Raw genomic sequence first — 22,125 nt, 5'->3', positions numbered from 1 at the left:
GTAGCTTGAAATTTTTACTAATACTTTACCAATTTATTTACTTAAGATGTCCTGTGAAGTCAATGAGTGCCGAAAAATTGAGAGTCTTGAAAACTTGTATCTGGATTTTGATGATGATGTCACAGAACTTGAAACTTTTGGAGTAACCACCACCAAAGCATCAAAGTCACCAAGTCCAGCCAGTACTTCCACAGTACCTAAAATGACAGATGCTCCTACAGCCCCCAAAGCAGGAACTACAACTGTGGCACCAAGTGCACCAGACATTTCTGCTAATTCTAGAAGTTTATCTCAGATTCTCATGGAACAATTGCAAAAGGAGAAACAGCTGGTCACTGGTATGGATGGTGGCCCTGAGGAGTGCAAAAATAAAGATGATCAGGGATTTGAATCATGTGAAAAGGTATCAAATTCTGACAAGCCTTTGATGCAAGATAGTGACTTGAAAACATCTGATGCCTTACAGTTAGAAAATTCTCAGGAAATTGAAACTTCTAATAAAAATGATATGACTGTACATATGGTACATGCTGATGGTGAAAGACCTAATGTTCTGGAAAACCTAGACAGCTCAAAGGAAAAGACTGTTCGATCAGAAGCAGCTAAAACTGAAGATACAGTTCTCTGCAGCAGTGATACAGATGAGGAGTGTTTAATCATTGATACAGAGTGTAAACATAATAGTGATGGAAAGACAGCTGTTGCGGGTTCTAACTTAAGTTCTAGACCAGCTAGTCCAAATTCTTCTTCAGGACAGGCTTCTGTAGGAAAGCAGACTAATAGTGCTTGTAGTCCAGAAGAGTCATGTGTTTTAAAAAAACCTATCAAACGAGTATATAAAAAATTTGATCCAGTTGGAGAGATTTTAAAAATGCAGGATGAGCTCTTAAAGCCAATTTCCAGAAAAGTACCCGAATTGCCCTTAATGAATTTAGAAAATTCTAAACAGCCTTCTGTTTCTGAGCAATTGTCTGGTCCTTCAGACTCCTCTAGTTGGCCGAAATCTGGATGGCCTTCTGCATTTCAGAAGCCAAAAGGACGTAAGTAAATATTTACAAAGAGCTTACAGCGTTTTACTTGTTCTTTTTCCTTAGGTTTTTCTCCCTCATTCCTTTACTTTGTTACAACCTGTTTTGTAATTGTCATATAGTCATTGATAATTCATTTTTTCAGTCTATTGATCAGTATTTCAGCTTCCAAAATGTCCTCTCTAGATATGTATACAAAGGCGTATGGGTCTTGTGACTTGTGTTTATGTAACATGTACAGTGACTGCTAAGCTATAGTAAAGTGATTTGTCAAACTGATGAAGGGTAAGTGCATCCAGAATAATCATAAACATTGATTGATTTAAAAATTATTTATACTTGGTGTTGGACTGCAGTTTTATACTTTTTGGTTTTGTGAAATCTGCTCCTCAGCTCTGCCTAGATTAGGAATAGCATTACTTTTTAAACTCTTTTTCTTTTCTCACATTGTATGCTGTCTCACGAATTTATACTTTGCCTAGAGTTCGTCGTGAAGGTTAAAAGGAGAAGAACCTTAAAGCTAGGATTTCAGCTCTTACTGCAGTTCCAGTAAAAGTAAACAGAAATGGTAATAGTGTGAAGGTCCATTAGGCAGAGTAGAAAATTAAAGATGATAGAAGTTTTAAAATAGGTAATTGAATTGTTATATCCTTGATTATGCTGGGTAAAGAGCTAATATATTTTAAAAATGAGAAATACTATTTTTAAAGGTTTGCCGTATGAACTTCAGGACTATGTTGAAGATACATCGGAATACCTAGCTCCTCAGGAAGGAAATTTTGTGTATAAGTTATTTAGCCTGCAAGACCTGTTGTTACTTGTACGCTGCAGTGTCCAAAGGATAGAGACAAGACCACGTTCTAAAAAACGGAAGAAAATCAGAAGAGTAAGTAGTTATTCGTGGAGTTAGAATGTGATCACGTAAATAATCAACAGATACTTAACATGCCATTACTATGAAGTTTAAATTGCTGAGCACTCTTAGTAGTATCTTCAGGTTGAATTTTGTTTTTTTGTTTTTTTTTCTAAAATACTGAGATCAATTTTAATAAGGGAAAGTGTTTCTATATAGTAGCCATAAATGCTGGTAACATTCATGCTTGGAATATACAAATTGAGCATCCCTAATCCAAAATTCAAAATGCTCCAAAGTTTGAAAGCTTTTGAGCTCTGACATGGTATCCCAAGTGGAAAATTCTACCACACGTGACCTCATATGATGAGTCACAGTCCAAAATCCAGTCAAAACTTGGTTTCATTTGTAAAATTATATAAAATGTTGTATAAAATTACCCTCAGGCTCTATGTATATGGTGGGTATGAAACATAAATGAGTTCTGTGTTTAGACTTGAGTCCTGTCCCCAAGATATCTCATTATGTATATGTAAATATTCCAAAATCTGAAACACTTCTGGTCCCAGGCATTTCAGATAAGGGATACTCCACCTGTATAAACTTTATAAAAAACTGCATCATCATAGATTACATCTAGATTGGCACATATATTCCTGTTTTCTCTGGGAATTTGGATTTCCGTTATTACATGTGAACTCCAGCTCTTTTCTGTCTTTCTTTGGGGCTCTTTCTTGACTTGCTTTAGAAGTCCAAGTAGAACTTTTGAAAGATGGCCTTTCACACACATTTAAGGTCTTTTCAGGATTGTTAGAAGACCAAATCTCTTCCTTTCTTTTTCTCCCTGTTGTTTCTTTTGGGTTTGATATAAATATTTTCCTCAGGAAAAAAATGTATACTGCAATTTGAGTAATTACTTCTTTTAATAATTTTTCGTATTTGAAATTCTCTTTCAGATTAGTTTGCATTTGTTTGTGTATGACTGCCGAATTCTGATAAAGGGAATCTTCTATATTATAATTGAGTATGTAATATTAAAGTGTGTTTCCTTTAATTTTTCTTGAGGATTTTTTCTGTTGTATATATTTGTCACAGTACACATTTGAAAAAACAAGTGTTGGTGTCTCTGTCTCTTGTTACCTAACTTACTGCCCAATAAGAATCATCACTGACCACTTTGAATGTCAGTGTGTTTTGAGGTAGGGATCAGGTGAATCCAGACTAGTGATGTTCTAGTATTGATCCTTGTGGAGTACTTCCTGACTACTGTATCATATTAAAGAATAACTGGGCCGGGCAGGGTACCTCAAGCCTGTAATCCCAGCACTTTGGGAGGCTGAGGTGGGTGGATCACGAGATCAGGAGATCGAGACCATCCTGGCTAACATAGTGAAACCCCATCTCTACTAAAAATACAAAAAATTAGCCAGGTGTGGTGGCGGGCGCCTGTAGTCCCAGCTACTTGAGAGGCTGAGGCAGGAGAATGGTGTGAACCTGGTAGGCGGAGCTTGCAGTGAGCCGAGATCGCACCACTGCACTCCAGCCTGGGCAACAGAGTGAGACTCCGTCTCAAACAAAAAAAGAGAAAAAAGAAAATGTTGTAAGTAGTACTATTTAAACTAGTTAGGTAAAAGTACATCCCCCATCAGTGTTTCCTACCTAAAAACCAACTTACTTAAATAGAGCTTTGAAATACTTAGAAGTCTCTTCAACCTCTGCTGTCCAAGAACTTCATCTCTTCTTTGTTTTTCCTTGGTTCTTCAATTATTTTAGTTGTCATTTTAGTTTCCAGTATCATTTATGTTTCCTTACCAAAACTCTGCTTAATAAGAGTTGCACTTTAAAGGAGAACTTAAAACATCAGCCAGTCTAAAGTGATGGGATAAAATAAAGAGTCTAGGCCAGGCACAGTGGCTCACGCCTCTAATCCCAACTCTTTTGGAGGCCGAGGCAGGTAGATCACCTGAGGTCAGGAGTTCAAGACCAGCCTGGTCCACGTGGCGAAACCCCATCTCTACTAAAAAAAATACAAAACTTAGCCGGGCGTGGTGGTGCACCTGTAAACCCGGCTGCTCGGGAGGCTGAGGCAGGAGAATCCCTTGAACCTGGGAGGTGGAGGTTGCAGTGAGCTGAGGTTGTGCCATTGCACTCCAGCCTAGACAACAAGAGTGAAACTCCATCTCAAAACAAAAGAATAATAAAGAAGCTAATTTGAACCACAAGATAAAACAGAATTTTCTGAGTTCGTTACATGATTATGAAATCCACACCCAGGAACTTTGGATGATTTCATAATATCTATTACTGTAAGTATCCTAAGTGCTTTATGTGAAAAATTGGAACAGAACCAAGAAAAACTTTTACTTGGGGAGCCACTTATCAAGGGAAAAAAATAGTAAATTTTATTTTTATAGTATGAAAATTTTGATTATCCTTAAATTTTTTTTTTTTTTTTGAGACGGAGTCTCGCTCTTTCGCCCAGGCTGGAGTGCAGTGGCCAGATCTCAGCTCACTGCAAGCTCCGCCTCCCGGGTTCACGCCATTCTCCAGCCTCAGCCTCCTGAGTAGCTGGGACTACAGGCACCCACCACCTTGCCTGGCTAGTTTTTTTTGCATTTTTTTAGTAGAGACGGGGTTTCACCGTGTTAGCCAGGATGGTCTCGATCTCCTGACCTCGTGATCCACCCATCTCGGCCTCCCAAAGTGCTGGGATTACAGGCTTGAGCCACCACGCCCGGCTGATTATCCTTAAATTTTTACTTCAATTTTGGGATACTAAGCAAAGATGAAATGTTCAGGCCTTTTTTACCCCTGGCTTCCTGGAGATGGCAGTAGAATACATACAGAAATTAAAACTGGTTTTAGGACTTGGTTTTATAGATAGAGTAGTTTATCAAAGAAAATCTCCTGAAGTATTTGCTTTTCAGAAATAATACATATTTTTAAATTTTAAAAAATATATGGAATTAACTCTGTTACTCATTTCTGATCCAGAAATGTGATCCTTTTTCTCAGTCAACTTTTTTCTTAACTCTGCTGTAAACTAGCTATGTGTCCTTGAGGAAATTTCATTCATTCTTTTTTTAAAAGAGACAAGAGTCTTGCTCTGTTGCCCAGGCAGGAGTGCAGTAGCACGATCATAGCTTACTGCTTCCTTGAACTTCTGGGCTCAACTGATTCTCCCACCTCAGCCTCCTGAGTAACTAGGACTGTAGGCTCGTGCCACATGCCCAGCTAATTTTTTTTTTTTTTAATTTGTTATAGAGTCAGGGTCTTGCTAGTTTTTCCAGGCTAATCCTGAACTCCTGGCCTTAAGTAATCTTCCCACCTCAGCCTCCCAAAATGCTGGGATTACAGACTTGAGCCATTATACCTAGCCTGAGCAAATTTCTTTATCTCGACCTTGTATTTGCTCTAAAGTTATGAGAGACTAAATCATATGCAGATAACCATTTGCTAGATTATATAGTAAAATGCTTTTAATGATAAAATTATCCTAATCCCATTTAATTTTGTTTTTAATTGAGAAGACACACTGGAGGCCTTACCTCCTGAAAATATGGTCCCTGAAACAATAGCTTGTTATTAATGCAAAACCTTGGACTCTACCCCAGATTCTACATTTTAACAAGATCACCAGATTTCTCACATGCATGTAGTTCAGGGGCAATCACATGAAACCGCACTTACTGTTGATAACAAAACTATTAGTGGATTTGAATCATTCTTACCACCAACATTGTGCCAAGCCCACTCTTTCAAGAATTAAGAAATATTTATGAAATATTTTCAAATCTGCAAATGGTAACATCTTAGTATAATTTCAAAAGTACTAATTAGCCTTATCAGTGCAAGTTAAGTACCTTAAATCATGTGTTTCTCTTTCTGCAACTGGAAATAGACTCCTGTTAAGAGCAGAGTTTTCTTTGAAGCTATAGCATAAGCACAGTGAACAACATGTATTTCTTTGCTTATGCTCCTTTAGACCAGTAATAGGTACAGTCATTTTACTTATGTAGTGTCCTGACCAGTGAATTTGGATGGATAATTTGTCAGATACTTCATGTCTGAAATAAAGCCGTTAAATTGAAGACAATGACAAACAGGTTTTAATGTAGGCATTATTGCTCTTTCATTTGTAGGATGAAACAAGCTGCTCAGAGTATTTGAGCCTGAGACAGTGTGACTCATGCTTTAAAGGAGCAAAAAAATTCTACCTTTTTTATCCTCTTGAGAATGACTAGTAAAAAAGTCAGTCCTTCCCAGCATCTAGCTTTGAGCCTTTGGGCAACTATGTATGATGGGCTCTGTTGCAAGGATTCTGCTGTCATTCACATTCCCTGACAAATCAAACCTTGCCTATGTAGGGAGGTATGTCAATTTTGGTCAGAAATGGGAATGGTGAGGAGAGATCTCTTTTATCCATCCAACTTTTGGCACCAAACATTCTTCTATCCATCAGGCTTGAATGTATCCATCTTACAGTGTGAATCCTGCTGTAACTGAAAGGATGAAATAAGATTACCTGAAAGCATTCTGAAAGTGGCAAAGTTGGATAGGCAAATGTATTTATTATTAATAGTAAATTAGTAGAGCTTTGAAAAAGTATAATCTTGCATTGCAGCAATTTCCAGTTTATGTACTACCAAAAGTAGAGTATCAAGCTTGTTATGGAGTTGAAGCTCTGACTGAAAGTGAACTTTGTCGCTTATGGACTGAAAGTTTATTGCATTCCAACAGCTCATTTTATGTTGGTAAGTTATACAGAAGTCTTTGTTCTCCTTTTTAATTTCCTTGTAATTACATACTTGTAAATTCAATTATGAATACTTCTATTCTGTACTTTTTTACTTTAGTTTTTATGTATGTATGTATTTATTTTTAGACAGGGTCTCACTCTGTTACCCAGGCTGGAGTGTAGTCATGTGATCATAGCTCACTGTAACCTCAAACTCCTGGCCTCAAGTGATCCTCCTGCTGCAGCCTTCCAAGTAGCTGGGGCTGCAGGCATGTGCTACCATGCCCAGCTAATTTTTTTGTTTTTTATTGAGATGGGGTCTCATTATGTTGCCCAGACTAGTCTTGAACTTCTGGCCTCAAGCAATCCTCCTACCTTAGCCCCCAAGAGCTCTGATATTACAGGGATGACCTACCATGCTGACCTATTTTAGAAACACTTATTTAATAGTATAATCAAAAATATACATTTGTTTTCTAAAACAAGCTTCTTTTAAGGGTACTGTTTAATTGGTTAACTGTTGATCTATACATTTATTTTGAAATTTTCTTATAATGACACTGCTTTTAAAACCTCAAATATTTTGATGAAATGACTTTTTCCTTTGTTTTTGTTTTGTTTTTCTGGGGCATGGGGATTAGGCTGGAATTCAATTTGCATTGGCTCAGTTCATGTACAGTTAACATCCTCACATAATAGATTACTTACTAGTCATTATTGGTAGTATTTCCTCCCACTGGAATGTCCAGTATCGAACATCTCAATGCATCCCATAAATCTCAATCCCTCCTAATCATCTCAGACTACTCCTCTGTGTAGTCTTTTGCTTCTTTGATCTCTCAGTGCGGTCTTTTACTTCTCTGTGAATTGTTACTTTGTACTTTATTGTTCTCTCTTAACACCTATCCCTTCTTCCTGTTAGACAATATTTAACAGCTTAAGGTCAGAGTCTGATAAAATTCTGTATTGAGTCTAATAAAATTTTGTATTATAGTGGTTAGCTTGATTGCTTGTATGTAATAAATGCTATGAGGGTTTGTTTCTTAAAGAAAGGTTATTCACTTAAAATGTTTTTCCTGTTTTGGTTTATCAGTATTTTGTTTTCATGTTTTATGAGAGTATTAAGTAGATAATTGATTCTTTCTGCTTAACTCAAAAAAGGAAGTAGCTAAATGCACTAATTGGTGATAGGCTGCCTCCCTCCTCTTCCTTCATAAACATACTCGAAGTTTTTGTAGTAATTTTCAGTCTATAACCAGAATTTCAATGTTCCTCCAAAGACCTCACAATCTCAGTGTTAGCTACTTGAATGCAATTTGCCAGCCATATCATTTTAGGAAAGGACCAAATAAAAACTTATGAGTGAAATTTTGTTTAAAGTACTGACAGAGAACAGAGATTCATGACCAAAAAAAAAAAAAATTTAAGGTTTCAGTTTTTAAATGTACAGTTTAACGTCAACTGTGTGGATTACTTCATCTTAATTATTTTTTAAAATCCTAACTGCTGATTATTCTCTGTGAATCCTATCCTCTTGTAAGCCTTTCATTTCAATGTACTGGGATAGTATTTTTGGCTTCTGTGCCAAGTGTTTGGTGAAAAGCATATATTGTGTGGTTGTGGGATTTTGGTTTGTTTGGGGTTTTTTGGTGGGGTGTAGGTATGCGGGGGCGATATGTTTTAAAATACTATTTTAAAAACATCTGAGTTTTTGAGTTTTTTAAAATGTTGTTATAATACCCTTTTAATTTAAGGAAGATGTTCAAGAAAATCACTTGAAGTGCTTTTAAAAGTGGAGATTGCTGGCCCCACCCTGGAGTGTCTGATTTACTAGGTCTGTACTGGGACCTGAGACTTTCTCAGGTGGTACTGATGCTGCTAGTTTAGGGACCACACTTTGAGAATCAATTCTATAGCTTATAGTCTCTTTTTCCAGTAGAATAAACACACTTGTGATTTGTTTGTTCGCTTTGCTTTGCTATAAACATGTTCCCCACTTTCCCTAGTTGCAGTACTCTTTTTATCTTTTCCCTATAAAAACTTCAGGATTTACTCCTTTAAGACAATTTCCCACATAGTCTCATCGCAACTTCTGCATCCACCCTCCAACCCTATAATATTTTCAATTCTATATAGTTGACATACAGGCAGTCCTCACTTGGCTCACAGTTTCAATAAGCACAAGTTTTAGTTATGACTGTGTGTTAACAGTAATTGTATAAAGTATAAGCTTCACTGCTGGCTCTTCAGTCCACAGATCACTACATAAATAACAGGCACATCATGATCAGTGACCAGTCATGTCAGTTCTTTCAAAGTCTGTTTATAATTGGTTATTGTGTACCCATTGAGCTCATGCACAGAAAGCAGAGTGTGCAGTTGTGTTGACTCTTTGTCTCCCAGTGATACACCCATGTGATATTTTACCAAAGTAGGTAATCAAAAGAATCGGCCAACAAATATTAAAGCAAAGCAAAGAAACAAAAGGGGATACTGCCAGAAGTGAAATTTGAATGGAACATAAATGGAATTACAGAGGAAATAGCAGAGACTGGGAATGTTGGCACTGCTATTGTTCCAGTGACTCTAGATTTGCTGCTGCCAGACAAACTTAGTGAAAGCGTTGTGACATAAAGGATGAACAAGTGACACTGGCATAAGATTTTACACTAAACAAACTCCTGAAGATAATTTCATGATATTGAGAGCACAAAGGATACAGTGTCGGAAGCTGATCCTTAGGAATATAACGGTTCACCATGGCATTGAAAAGATGCATCCTGCCAGGTGAGGTGGCTCACGCTTATAATCCCAGCACTTTGGGAGGCCGAGGCGGGTGGATCATTTGAGGTCAGAGTTAAAGACTGGCCTGGCCAACATGGTGAAACCCTGTCTCTACTAAAAATATAAAAAATTAGCTGGGCAGTAGTCACTTGTGCCTGTAGTCCCAGCTACTCAGGAAACTGAGACAGGAGAATCACATGAGCCTGGGAGGTGGAGGTTGCAGTGAGCCAAGATCACACCACTGCACTCCAGCCTGGCCAACAGAGTGAGCCCCTGTCTCAAAAAAGAAAAAGAAAAGATGCATTCTTCCTAGTAACAAGTCGTGCAAGAAGGTAACAAGCACTGTTCAAACTGCTCTTCACTAACGTTTCATAAAGAAATAAAACACTTTAGTGTTTTGAATTAAAGTGTACTAAAATATTTTACTGTTCTGTTCATTTTCCTGTATATTTATGATTGATAGTTTATAGTGTTTTGACAAAAATTTCAAAGGTAACCAAACAGTTGTAATTTTCCCCATTGATTGTTAAAATTGTAGGGTTTCAGCCCGTATGGTCATTTTTTTTTTTTTTTTTTTTTGAGACGGAGTCTCGCTGTGTCACCCAGGCTGGAGTGCAGTGGCGCGATCTTGGCTCACTGCAAGCTCCGCCTCCCGGGTTTACGCCATTCTCCTGCCTCAGCCTCCGAGTAGCTGGGACTACAGGCGCCCGCCACCACGCCCGGCTAGTTTTTTGTATTTTTAGTAGAGACGGGGTTTCACCATGTTAGCCAGGATGGTCTCGATCTCCTGACTTCGTGATCCACCCGCCTCGGCCTCCCGAAGTACTGGGATTACAGGCTTGAGCCACCGCGCCCGGCCCGTATGGTCATTTTTATGGTCCCCACACTGCATGCAAAGCAAGGAGTCACTATACACATATGAATGCATGTATGCTTGTATATGTTTATGTGCATATATGTATGAATGAATGCTTGTATATAAAGTCTTTATTTTTATTATACATAGATTTTATTTGTCCTCTCTAAATCAGTGCTTTCCAACCTTGATGCAGATAAATATTTGTACAGCACACTGTGATATATAAGAGAGATTGCTTGTAGCTGAAGGGCAATAGCCAGGGAGCTTTTGCCATCCCCAGCATTGCTTAGCTGCCTGAAGGGCTGAGGTGATGAGTATCTTAAGCACATATATATCTTATTTGAGGCCAACAGATTAGAAAGCTCCAATGTTGAGAGAGTTGTGAACTCCTTGAGGAGGTAGATCCTCAGAGCACTTAGTATGGTATTGTCTGTATAGTTATTTTTGACAGACCATAATTGACACACACTATAATACTTTTTTAAATGAATTTCTTTCAAAAGGTAAGAACTATTAGTCTTCTCAAAGACATAATTAGTAAACATCTAAAAGTTATGCTTAATATTTCCTTTCTGTGGTTATTAAATCATTACAATGTGTCTTTGTTATTAGAAATGCCACTGTGTAATGAGTGTAATCAGCGTATGAGCATAAAGCAAATGAAAGGGGGCTTGGTAAGAAAATGAAACATTAAATTATGTGCAATTTTAATTGTCCCAGTGATTGACATCAGCTTTCCAGGTAATTTGTTTTGAGACCTAAATATTAGGAGTTAAAAAGATAAAAACAATTTGTTTTCAACATTGATACGTGTTAAATTCTCATCATGCCAGTTGATGTTTTTAACTATGGTACAATACCTACGATTTTTGTGTTGACTTGATCATATAACATTTAACCCGGAACTATCTTTTATGTCACTCTTCCTTGGTATATTTCAGGACCTTAGTATCAGCTCTCAACCTGTTTTGTTTTAGAACATATGCATTACTTTTTAAAACAAAAGCATCATATTGAGAATTTGCTGTTTTGTTTTTTGGAATTCTAGATTCACATTGTGTTTGTAAAAAAAAAGTAAGAGTCGGGGCCGGGTGCTGTTGCCCACACCTGTAATCTTAGCACTTTGGGAGTCCAAGGCAGGTGGATTGCTTGAGGCCAGGAGTTCGAGACCAGCCTGGCCAACATGATGGAACCCCATCTCTACCAAAAATACAAAAAAAAAAAAAAAAAAAAGATAGCTGGGAGTGGTGGCGGACAACTGTAGTCCTAGCTACTCAGGAGGCTAAGGCACAAGAATAGCTTGAACCTCAGAGGCAGACATTACAGTGAGCCAGGATCTCGCTATTGCACTCCAGCCCAGGAGACAGAGCAAGACTCTGTCTAAAATAAATAAATAAATGAATAAGACTTTGGCCAGGCTCAGTGACTCACGCCTGTAATCCCAGCACTTTGGGAGGCTGAAGCAGGTGGATCACCTGACGTCAGGAGTTCAAGACCAGCCTCACCAATGTGATGAAACCCAGTATCTACTAAAGATACAAAAAGTTAGCCGGGCCTGGTGGTGGGCACCTGTAATCCCGTCTACATGGCAGGCTGAGGCAGGAGAATCGCTTGAACCCAGGAGGCGGAGGTTGCAGTGAGCCAAGATCATGCCTCTGCACTCCAGCCTGGGCAACAAGAGCGAAACTTTGTCTCAAAAAGTAAGACTTGGAACTGACTGCTTTGATTTTTTTTTTTTAAACTGTAGGAAATCTTACAGTGTGCTTTAATAAATTTTTTTTTCTGAGACAGAGTCTTACTCTGTCGCCCAGGCTGGAGTGCAGTGGCACTGTATCGGCTCACTGCAACCTCCGTCTCCTGGGTTCAAACAATTGTCCTGTGTCAGCCTTCCAAGTAGCTGGGATTACAGGCGCCCACCACCATGCCTGGCTAATTTTTTAATATTTTTAGTAGAGCTGAGGTTTCACTATGTTGGCCAGGCTGGTCTCGAACTCCTGACCTCAGGTGATCTGCCTGCCTCAGCCTCCCAAAGTGCTGGGATTACAGGTATGAGCCACTGTCTCAGCCTAATTAAAAAATATGAAGCCAGATTTTCATAATCTAATTTTTACCTTCAGAACCAAGTGTGTCTTAGAAAGCCCCTGTACATTTGATTTTATCTGCTTGTTTTCATAATATGTACTTATTTCTCCTCACAAACGCCATACAAATGTAACTTTAATAGGAATTAGAAACACCAGTATTTTAATAGTTGTTGTTCATAAATTGTAGGCTTTGAAATGATTTTGTATGTTTGGACATGTGTAAACTTTTATATATTCAGCAAATATTTTAGAATGAATATAAATGTTTTATAATCTGAATTATGTCATTTTAAAATATAGCTGTACTTAAGACTTAATAAAATGTATATTTCTACTAAATATAAAATTTATTTACAGTTATTAAAATTTGTAAAAGCATCTTTAAGGAGACAGGATAACTTGGTTTTTTGTTTTCTAAATACTGCAATTGCTTGTTCTTTTTAAGTTTGATATTTTATTTTAGGGCATATTGATGCATTTACTTCAAAACTTTTTCTGCTGGAAGAAATTACTTCAGAAGAATTAAAAGAAAAGCTTTCAGCACTCAAGTAAGAAAGTTTACTTTGTGGTGAGAATTGAAAAACTTGTTGATGTGATCATTAATTTTTCTTTAAATATTGTTTAAGCTTAAAGTATTTTCAAGACTTTTAATCCTTTTATGTATAGAGGTCTCATTGGACCCAGTTTTGTTTTGTCTTGTTTTTGTTCTTTGTGTTTTTGAGACAGAGTCTCTTTCTGTCACCCAGGCTGGAGTGCAGTGGTGTGATCTCGGCTCACTGCAGCCTCAGCCTCCCTGGTTCAAGGGATCCTCCCACCTCAGCCTCCTGAGTAGGGACTACAGGCATGCAGCAGCATGCCCAGCTCATTTTTGTATTTTTCGTAGAGACAGGGTTTCACCATGTTGCCTGGGCTGTTTTCAAACTCCTGAACTCAAGCAATCTGCCTGCCTCAGGCTCCCAAAATGCTGGGATTACAGGCATGAATCACCATGCCTGAGCAGCAGTATGTTTTGTTTTGTTTTTGTTTGTTTATTGATAGATGACGGTTATATATATTTTGGGGTACATGTGATTTTTTTTTTTTTTTTTTTTTAGATGGAGTTTCACTCTTTTTGCCCAGGCTGGAATGCAATGGTGCAATCTTGGCTCACTGCAACCTCCACCTCCCGGGTTCAAGCAATTCTACTGCCTCAGCCTTCCGAGTAGCTGGGATTATAGGCATGCACCACCATGCCCAGCTAATTTTGTATTTTTAATAGAGATAGGGTTTCTCCATATTGGTCAGGCTGGTCTCGAACTCCCGATCTTAGGTGATCTGCCCGCCTCGGCCTCCCAAAGTGCTGAGATTACAGGTGTGAGCCACCATACCCAGCCTTACATGTGATATTTTAATACCTATATACAATGTGTAATGACCAAATCAAGATAATTGGAATATCCTTCACCTCAAACATTTATCTTTGTGTTAGTAACATTACAATTCTTCCCTTCTAGCTATTTTGATATATACACTAAATTATTATGAATTGTAATTTCCCTACTATGGTATTGAATACTAGAAGTTACTCCTCCTGTCTAACCCCTTAACCAACTTCTCATTTCTCCCATCCATTTCCTTCTCAGCCTCTTGTAACTGCTATTCTGTATCTCCATGAGATCCACTTTTTTTGGCTTCCACATATGATTGACAGCATGCAGTATTTGTCTTTCTGTGCCTGGTTTATGTAACGACTTCCAGTTCTATCCATGATGCAAATACCAGAATTTCATTTCTTTTTTTTTCTCTTTTTTTTTTTTTTTTTTTTTTTTTTTTGAGTCGGAGTCTCGCTCTGTCGTGCAGGCTGGAGTGCAGTGGCCAGATCTCAGCTCACTGCACCGCCTCCGGGGTTCACGCCATTCTCCTGCCTCAGCCTCCCGAGTGGCTGGGACTACAGGAGCCGCCACCTCGCCCGGCTAGTTTTTTGTATTTTTTTAGTAGAGATGGGGTTTCACCGCGTTAGCCAGGATGGTCTCGATCTCCTGACTTTGTGATCCGCCCATCTCGACCTCCCAAAGTGCTGGGATTACAGGCTTGAGCCACTTGCACCGGGCCAGAATTTCATTTCTTTTATGGCTGAATATACCTCTGTGTGTGTGTGTAGGTGTGTGTGTGTGTATGTGTGTATGTGTGTGTGTGTCTGTAATCACATTTTCTTTATTCATTCATCCATTGATGGAGCCCAGACCCAATTTGTGATCTGTTTATATTATCTCCATCTCCAAATTAAATATAATGCCAGTAGCACCAGCCCTTCTACTTAAGACAAGGGAGGCTACAGCCAAAGTGGCCACTGTGCATGGGAAGCAAACATTTTATTCCATTACAGGAAAGGGAAAGGATAGTACAGTGAAAAACTCTGACAGTCTAACTTCTCAAAGTTTGCCCTTCTACTAAGCGTTACTATACACGAGACTGAAATGAATTTATCGTGCTCAGAACTCTAAATGTCTAAATGCAAAGGAAAATAACTTATGAACATTATCTCATTTTCATCTCACAAATTCCTAGGAAAGGCTGGTGGTAGTATTATCTCCATTTTATATATGAGGAAATATTAGAGTGGTGTTCCCTAGAGCACACGGCTAAGCTAGTTGCAGCCTTGGCAGTTAATATGTTTGATTCCTACTTAAGAGAAGAAATGGTTCTGACTTCTACTAACTGCATAGTTCCAGCCTTCACAGGTTTGACATAGTTTTTTAAGGGTCCCAGATCCAAATTTGAACTCTCTGCCTGCTTCAGTATGTCTGCTTCTATTACAAGGACTGCTTCTCTTGAACAGTAACTCTTTTTTATATATGTGAATAGAAAAGCTTTTCCATACCCTAGTCTGTACCTGCCTTGCTTTTCCCAAAGAAAAACATTTTTTAAAAAAAGAAAGGAGGAGGTCGGGCACAGTGGCTCATGCCTGTAATCCCTGCACTTCGGGAGGCTGTGTCAGGAAGATCACTTGAGGTCAGGAGTTCGAGACCAGCCTGGACAACATGGTGAAACCCCATCTCTACTAAAAATACAAAAATTAGCCAGGCGTGGTGGTGGACACCTGCAATTCCAGCTACTTGGGTGGCTAAGGCAGGAGAATGGCTTGAACCCAGGAGGCGGAGGTTGCAGTGAGCCGAGATCGTGCCACTGCACTCCAACCTGGGCAAAAAGAATGAGACTCCGTCTCAAAAAAATAAAAATAGGGAGGGAGAGAGAGAGAGAAGAAAAGAAAGAAAGAAAGGACCGATGGACGGACTTCAGGTCTAGAAGAACTACTGAAGAAATTTTTAAAATAATACCTGTATTTGGCCAGGCGCAGTGGCTCAGGCCTGTAATCCCAGCACTTTGGGAGGCCGAGGTGGGTGGATCACGTTAGGAAATCAAGGCCAGCCTGGCTAACATGGTGAAACCCCATCTCCACTAAAAATACAAAAAATTAGCCAGGCGTGGTGGCAGGCACCTATAGTCCCAGCTACTCGGGAGGCTGAGGCAGGAGAAGGGTGTGAACCCGGGAGGCAGAACTTGTAGTGAGCCAAGATCACGCCACTGCACTCCAGCCTAGGCTACAGAGCGAGACTGTCTCAAAAAAAAAAACTTGTATTTCCCTTTAGCTATCCTATCACGAGTGAGTGGCTTCTCTGTCATCACAGGTTTAACATACTTGTCAATTTTTTTGGAAGCTAATTCACCACCATCTCTGAAAGACAAACTCTTAGGCATATTAGCTTTACTAAAGACCTCTTTTTTTTTTTTTTTTTTTTTTTTTTTTGAGGTGGAGTCTCGCTCTGTTGCCCAGACTGGAGTACAGTGGCGCGATCTCAGCTCACTGCAAGCTGTCCCTCCCGGGTTCATGCCATTCTCCTGTCTCAGCCTCCCGAGTAGCTGGGACTACAGGCAACCGCCACCACGCCCGGCTAATTTTTTGTATTTTTAGTAGAGACAGGGTTTCACCATGTGAGCCAGGATGGTCTCGATCTCCTGACCTCATAATCTGCCCACCTTGGCCTCCCAAAGTGCTGGGATTACAGGCTTGAGCCACCGTGCCCAGCCGTGTTTTTTTTTTAAGTATATAATTTGAACATAAAATAGTGATCTCTTTACAACTGCTCTGACTCACAAAAAGCCAAATACATTATGATAATGAAAGGAAATCATGAAATGACAAAAATTGGCCGGACGCCGTGGCTCATGCCAGCACTTTGGGAGGCCGAGGCAGGTGGATGACCTGAGGTCAGGAATTCAAGACCAGCCTGGCCAACATGGTGAAACCCCATCTCTACTAAAAATACAAAAAATTAGCTGGGCGTGGTGGCACATGCCTGTAGTCCCAGCTATTTGAGAGGCTGAGGCAAGAGAATCACTTGAGGCCGGGCGCGGTGGCTCAAGCCTGTAATCCCAGCACTTTGGGAGGCCGAGACGGGCGGATTACGAGGCCAGGAGATCGAGACCATCCTGGCTAACACAGTGAAACCCCGTCTCTACTAAAAAAATACAAAAAACTAGCCGGGCGAGGTGGTGGGCGCCTGTAGTCCCAGCTACTCGGGAGGCTGAGGCAGGAGAATGACGTAAACCCGGGAGGCGGAGCTTGCAGTGAGCTGAGATCCGGCCACTGTACTCCAGCCCGGGCGACAGAGTGAGACTCCGTCTCAAAAAAAAAAAAAAAAAAAAAGAGAATCACTTGATTCTGGGAGGTGGAGGTTGCAGTGAGCAGAGATCATGTCACTGCACTCACTCCAGCCTAGTCTACACAGCAGGACTCTGTCTCAAAAAAAAAAAAAAAAAAAAAGAAATGGCAAAAATTAAGTAAATATCATAATTTAATCCTAATAGAAATAAGTTTCAATATGTTTTGTTTTACATTATCTCATCTGCTGTTTTTGTTGTTGTTATTGAGGGCATTTCTCTGCCTGAGGAGCTATAATTGCTAAAAGTAAGTTTTTTGCAGTTTCATTTTACATGAATTTCTTTTATTTCTTAGGATTTCCAATTTATTTAACATCCTCCAACACATTCTAAAGAAATTAAGTAGGTAAGTATTTTTTAGGCATTTTGCTTTGATATGTCTGATTTTCTTAGATGAAAATTCTTAGAAACTTTGAAAATGTGCTGTTAGGAATAGAGACTAAATAACCTAGAAATGCAAAAATTATTATGTCAAATGTAAAAATTTATATTGTAAAAATATAAGATAATATGATAGTATCTGGCTTTAATGAGCTTGCAATTACATTTTCCTGTAAGTCTATTATTGTGTTGTTTTTCTATTGCAGCTGTAACACATTGCCACTAACTTGGTGGCTTAAAACAAAACAAATTTATTCTCTTTTTAGTTCTTGAGGTCAGAAATCCAAAATCAGTTTCACCGGGTAAAAGTCAACAGGGCTGGTCCTTTCTGAAGACTGAGGAAAGAATCATTTCTTTACCTTTTTCAGTTTCTACTGACCACCTGTATTCCTTGACTTGTGGCTCTTTCCTCCATCATCAGGGCATGTCACTTGGATCTCTGTGTCTACATCACATTGCCTTCTCCCCTTTTGTGGTAATATCTTCCTCTGCCTCCCTTTTATAAGGTTCCTGGTGATTACTTTGGGCCTTCTCACATAATTTGGGATAATCCCCTCATCTCAAAAGTCTTAATTTAATCACACCTGCAAAACCATTAAATGTAATACAGTCACAGGTTCTGGTGATTAGCATATGGATATCATGGTGGGGGACCATTATTCAGCCCACCATGGCTATATTATTTTCACTTTCAAGACTAAAAAAAAGATCATAGAGGCCGAGCACAGTGGCTCACACCTGTAATCCCAGCACTTTGGGAGGCTGAGGCAGGTGGATCACGAGGTCAGAAGATCGAGACTATCCTGGCCAACATGGTGAAACCCCATCTGTACTAAAAATACAAAAAAAATTAGCTGGGTGTTGTGGTGTGCACCTGTAATCCCAGCTACTCAGGAGGCTGAGGCAGGAGAATCACTTGAACCCGGGAGGCAGGATTGCAGAGCTGAGATGTGCCACTGCACTCCAGCCTGGGCGACAGAGTGAGACTCCCTCTCAAAAAAAAAAAAAAAAAGAAAGAAAGAACATAGAGCTAAATGAACAGTCATTTAGGTCCATGGCAAGTCTTAGAATATGGATTTTTCCCCGGTGATACATCAAACTATTTTGTTATATGAATGTTTGCATTCCTTCTCTTATGCCCTTACCAAAGGTTAAACTTGAAAACAACTTGAATCTGAACTTACAGCCAAAATCTCAAAGTTCTAGTTCTGAAGAATTCTGTTATCCAACCTGATGTCAGTTTACTTATTTGTAAAATGATGGTGTCAAGTGCAATAACTTCCTAGGTACTTTTCAGTTCTGATATTCTGTGATTATGTGACAGGATTTTTGTTTTATATATTCTGTTCTTCATGTTACATATAAAGCTTTTGCATGAAATTTGCCAGATGTTTTTTGAAATTTTATTATCAATATTTTATTTAGTTTGTGTATTAGCTTTATATTGTGGCTATAACAAATTACCACAAAATTAATGTTATAAAACAACACAAATTTATTATTTTGCAGTTCTCAAGTCAGAGGTCTAACAGGGTTCACTGAGTCAAAATCAGGGCATTGGCAAAGCTACATTCCTTTCTGTAGGCTCTGGGAAGGATCTATTCCTTGCCTTTTGTAGCTTCTAGAGGCCACCTGCATCCCTTGGCTTGTAGCTCCCTTCCTCCATCTTCAAAGTTACAAAGCCAAGTTAAGTCACATCTCCCTCTGAGTCTCTTCTGCCTTCTTCTTGCATATTTAAGGGCTATTGTGATTAGTAAAATTTGACCATTTTAAAGTCAGTTGATTAGCAACCTTAATTCCATGTGCTACCTTAATTCCCTTTGGCCATGTAACATATTCATAGGTTCCAGGTTTGGAACATAAACATTTTTAGGAGGCCATTATTCCACCTACCATAGTTTATATTCATCCATATACATTAGACATGTACGGCACTTGTAAGATACTCCTTCTTAGAGTATCTCTCATTCTCCATGAATTAAATATTAATACATTCTTCTGTAAACGAAAGCTTTCTTCATTTTTAGTGGAGGTAGTTAAGATACATGATTTTCATTGATTAAAGCTCAATCTTTGAAATGTTATTTATTCCTATCAAATAATTATTCATTTCTTTATATGGAAATATGAAAGTTATTGGGAAAAAAATTTCCAGAGGATAAGAGCAATTGTCAACACCTATTTTCAGTTTAAAAATTGATGAAAATGTAACTTAATAGGTTTATAGGCAAATCTTTATAGCTAAAGTATGATAAATCTTTCTTTTTTAATAATATATTGTGGTAAAGAATGGATGTTCTCCTTAACATCTTTGATCCAGAGGACTGTGTAATCCCAAGAAAGCACAATGTATTTATTCATATCCCTTTAGTTCTTTATGATGTACACTGAATTATTTAAAGCTTTCTAAGGAGAAAGGAAAAATGTGGTTTTGATGTTCAACATAGCTGGTTATTGCTACAGTAGAGGATCGTGATTAAGGGTGTGGCCTGTGGAGTTCAAATGCCTGGGTTTATATCTAAGCCTACACTCAGAACTTTGGGCACATTGCTTAGCATCTCTAATTTGTTTATTTATCACCCTAAATTAATATGCCTTGAAGGTTTATTGTGGAAGATCTAATGAGAAAATAGATGTGAAGCTATAATACAGTAGTTAGCTCATAATAAACATTTAATACCCGCTAGCTGCTGTTGTCTCTGTTATCCTCATAGCACCTCTTGTTGTATCGTGATTGTTCCATTGACTGTTTCTTCCACTTTATTTTAAACTACTCAATGTAGCCAACATGTCACCTTCACTTTTGTATCTAGTCATCTGTCTATTATTAGGTACACAATAGTTGCAGTGTTAAATGAATGAAAATGCTGTAGGAATGCTTTTCAGTATAGATACCTATAAATGTCTAATCTATGGATTAGAGAATTAGGCACACTCTTTGTTTCCCATTAAATGAAAACTTACAAATTGCTATAAAAGCAAAAAGAAAATGATCAACTATTCTGAACTTTGGAGTAAGAATTAAAATTAGTTGCTTAAAAAGCATAAAAATTTAAAGATTTCTTAAATCTTATTTTATCATAAGTTTTAGAGGTGGTGTGATCTTCTCATAATTTTCAGTTTTACTAATAGATTATGATTAAGAAAGTGCTGTTGAAATTGACACAGTGAGCCAGTGGGTTGAGTTTCATTGTGTGGATTTAGCTTGCAGGAGGGTTCCTACTTGTTATCTCATGCAGCAGAAGATTCTTCACTCCTGATCTATAAGGCCTCTGATGGAAAAGTTACTAGGACAGCATACAATTTGTATAAAACACATTGCGGCCTTCCTGGTGTACCTTCCAGTCTCTCAGTTCCCTGGGTCCCATTAGATCCCAGCCTGTTATTACCATATCATATCCATCATGGAAGAATACCTTGTACTTTTCCACCTAAATCACTGGATACCACAACACAACAAAAGGTAAGATCTTTTTTGAAGTTAAAGGTTCATTAGGTTGTTTATTATTCGTCTATTTCACAGACTTTACCATATTTCAACCTGATATTCTCATTGTCATATTAATCACAGCACCATTCTAAAAACTATATCCATAGGAAGGATAAAGTTGTATGCCGTAGTGAGTCCAGTCTACATGGTAGTGGAACTTTCTATTTTGGCAAGATTTATAAGTCAACTAAAGAAAACTCTCAGCCGGGCGCAGTGGCTCAAGCCTGTAGTCCCAGCACTTTGGGAGGCCGAGACGGGCGGATCACGAGGTCAGGAGATCGAGACCATCCTGTCTAACACGGTGAAACCCCGTCTCTACTAAAAAAAGACAAAAAACTAGCTGGGCAAGGTGGCGGGCGCCTATAGTCCCAGCTACTCGGGAGGCTGAGGCAGGAGAATGGCGTGAACCCGGGAGGCGGAGCTTGCAGTGAACTGAGATCCAGCCACTGCACTCCAGCTTGGGGGACAGAGTGAGACTCCATCTCAAAAAAAAAATAAAAAAGAAAACTCTCTTAGCTTACACAGTGGGTGTGTGGGTAAGGCATCCAAGTAGTTAAGTCCTTATATTCCTATGAAAAGCAAAATTGTGGGGGTTTTTTTAAATTTTTGTTTATATATACTGAGTTTCATTTCATTAAATATTTTAGGCAATTTGCGGAAGAGTACATGTAATAAATTATGATGTAATTAAACTTTTTATTTTATTTTTTTTTTGAGACGGAGTCTCACTTCCAGGCTGGAGTGCAGTGGCTCGATCTCAGCTCACTGCAAGCTCTGCCTCCCATGTTCATGCCCTTCTCCTGCCTCAGCCTCCCAAGTAGCTGGGACTACAGGCGCCCGCCACCATGCCTAGCTAATTTTCTTATTTTTAGTGGAGACGGGGTTTCACCGTGTTAGCCAGAATAGTCTCGATCTCCTGACCTTGTGATCCGCCTGCCTCAGCCACCCAAAGTGCTGGGATTACAGGTGTGAGCCACCACGCCTGGCCAACATTGTTAATTAGGATGAGGAAAAAGAAGTATTAGTAGTTTGTGAACAGAGTGTCTAATTAAAAATACAACTAAAGTATTAAGGACTAAATTGTGTTTTGATAAGTATTACGTAACTCCGTATTTACTGAATTACAATTAATATTACTCTCTTTATAGAATCCTTGCCAGAAGTAACAGTTGAATGACATTATCTGAAACTTATAAACCCATAGCTA

The 22,125-nt window shown here is 38.8% G+C and overlaps 2 protein-coding genes across 7 annotated transcripts in view; both read left to right on the top strand.

Annotated features, from left to right (window-relative positions):
* The window catches only part of BNIP2 (BCL2 interacting protein 2), a 1,133,240-nt gene that overhangs the window by 320,297 nt on the left and 790,818 nt on the right, over positions 1-22,125 (top strand). The window lies entirely within an intron of this gene.
* The window catches only part of ICE2 (interactor of little elongation complex ELL subunit 2), a 60,706-nt gene that overhangs the window by 30,057 nt on the left and 8,524 nt on the right, over positions 1-22,125 (top strand). For all 6 annotated transcript variants that reach the window (XM_050797243.1, XM_050797242.1, XM_050797246.1 and 3 more), the window contains 6 exons: positions 47-1,040; positions 1,739-1,914; positions 6,506-6,635; positions 12,810-12,894; positions 17,343-17,393; positions 20,633-20,891. In XM_050797243.1, the coding sequence (XP_050653200.1) occupies positions 47-1,040; positions 1,739-1,914; positions 6,506-6,635; positions 12,810-12,894; positions 17,343-17,393; positions 20,633-20,891 (1,695 nt within the window). The remainder of the gene's footprint in view (positions 1-46; positions 1,041-1,738; positions 1,915-6,505; positions 6,636-12,809; positions 12,895-17,342; positions 17,394-20,632; positions 20,892-22,125) is intronic.

The sequence above is a fragment of the Macaca thibetana genome, chromosome 7, assembly GCF_024542745.1.
Source record: "Macaca thibetana thibetana isolate TM-01 chromosome 7, ASM2454274v1, whole genome shotgun sequence".
Lineage (NCBI taxonomy): Eukaryota > Metazoa > Chordata > Mammalia > Primates > Cercopithecidae > Macaca > Macaca thibetana.
This window is presented reverse-complemented; position numbering and strand designations above follow the sequence as displayed.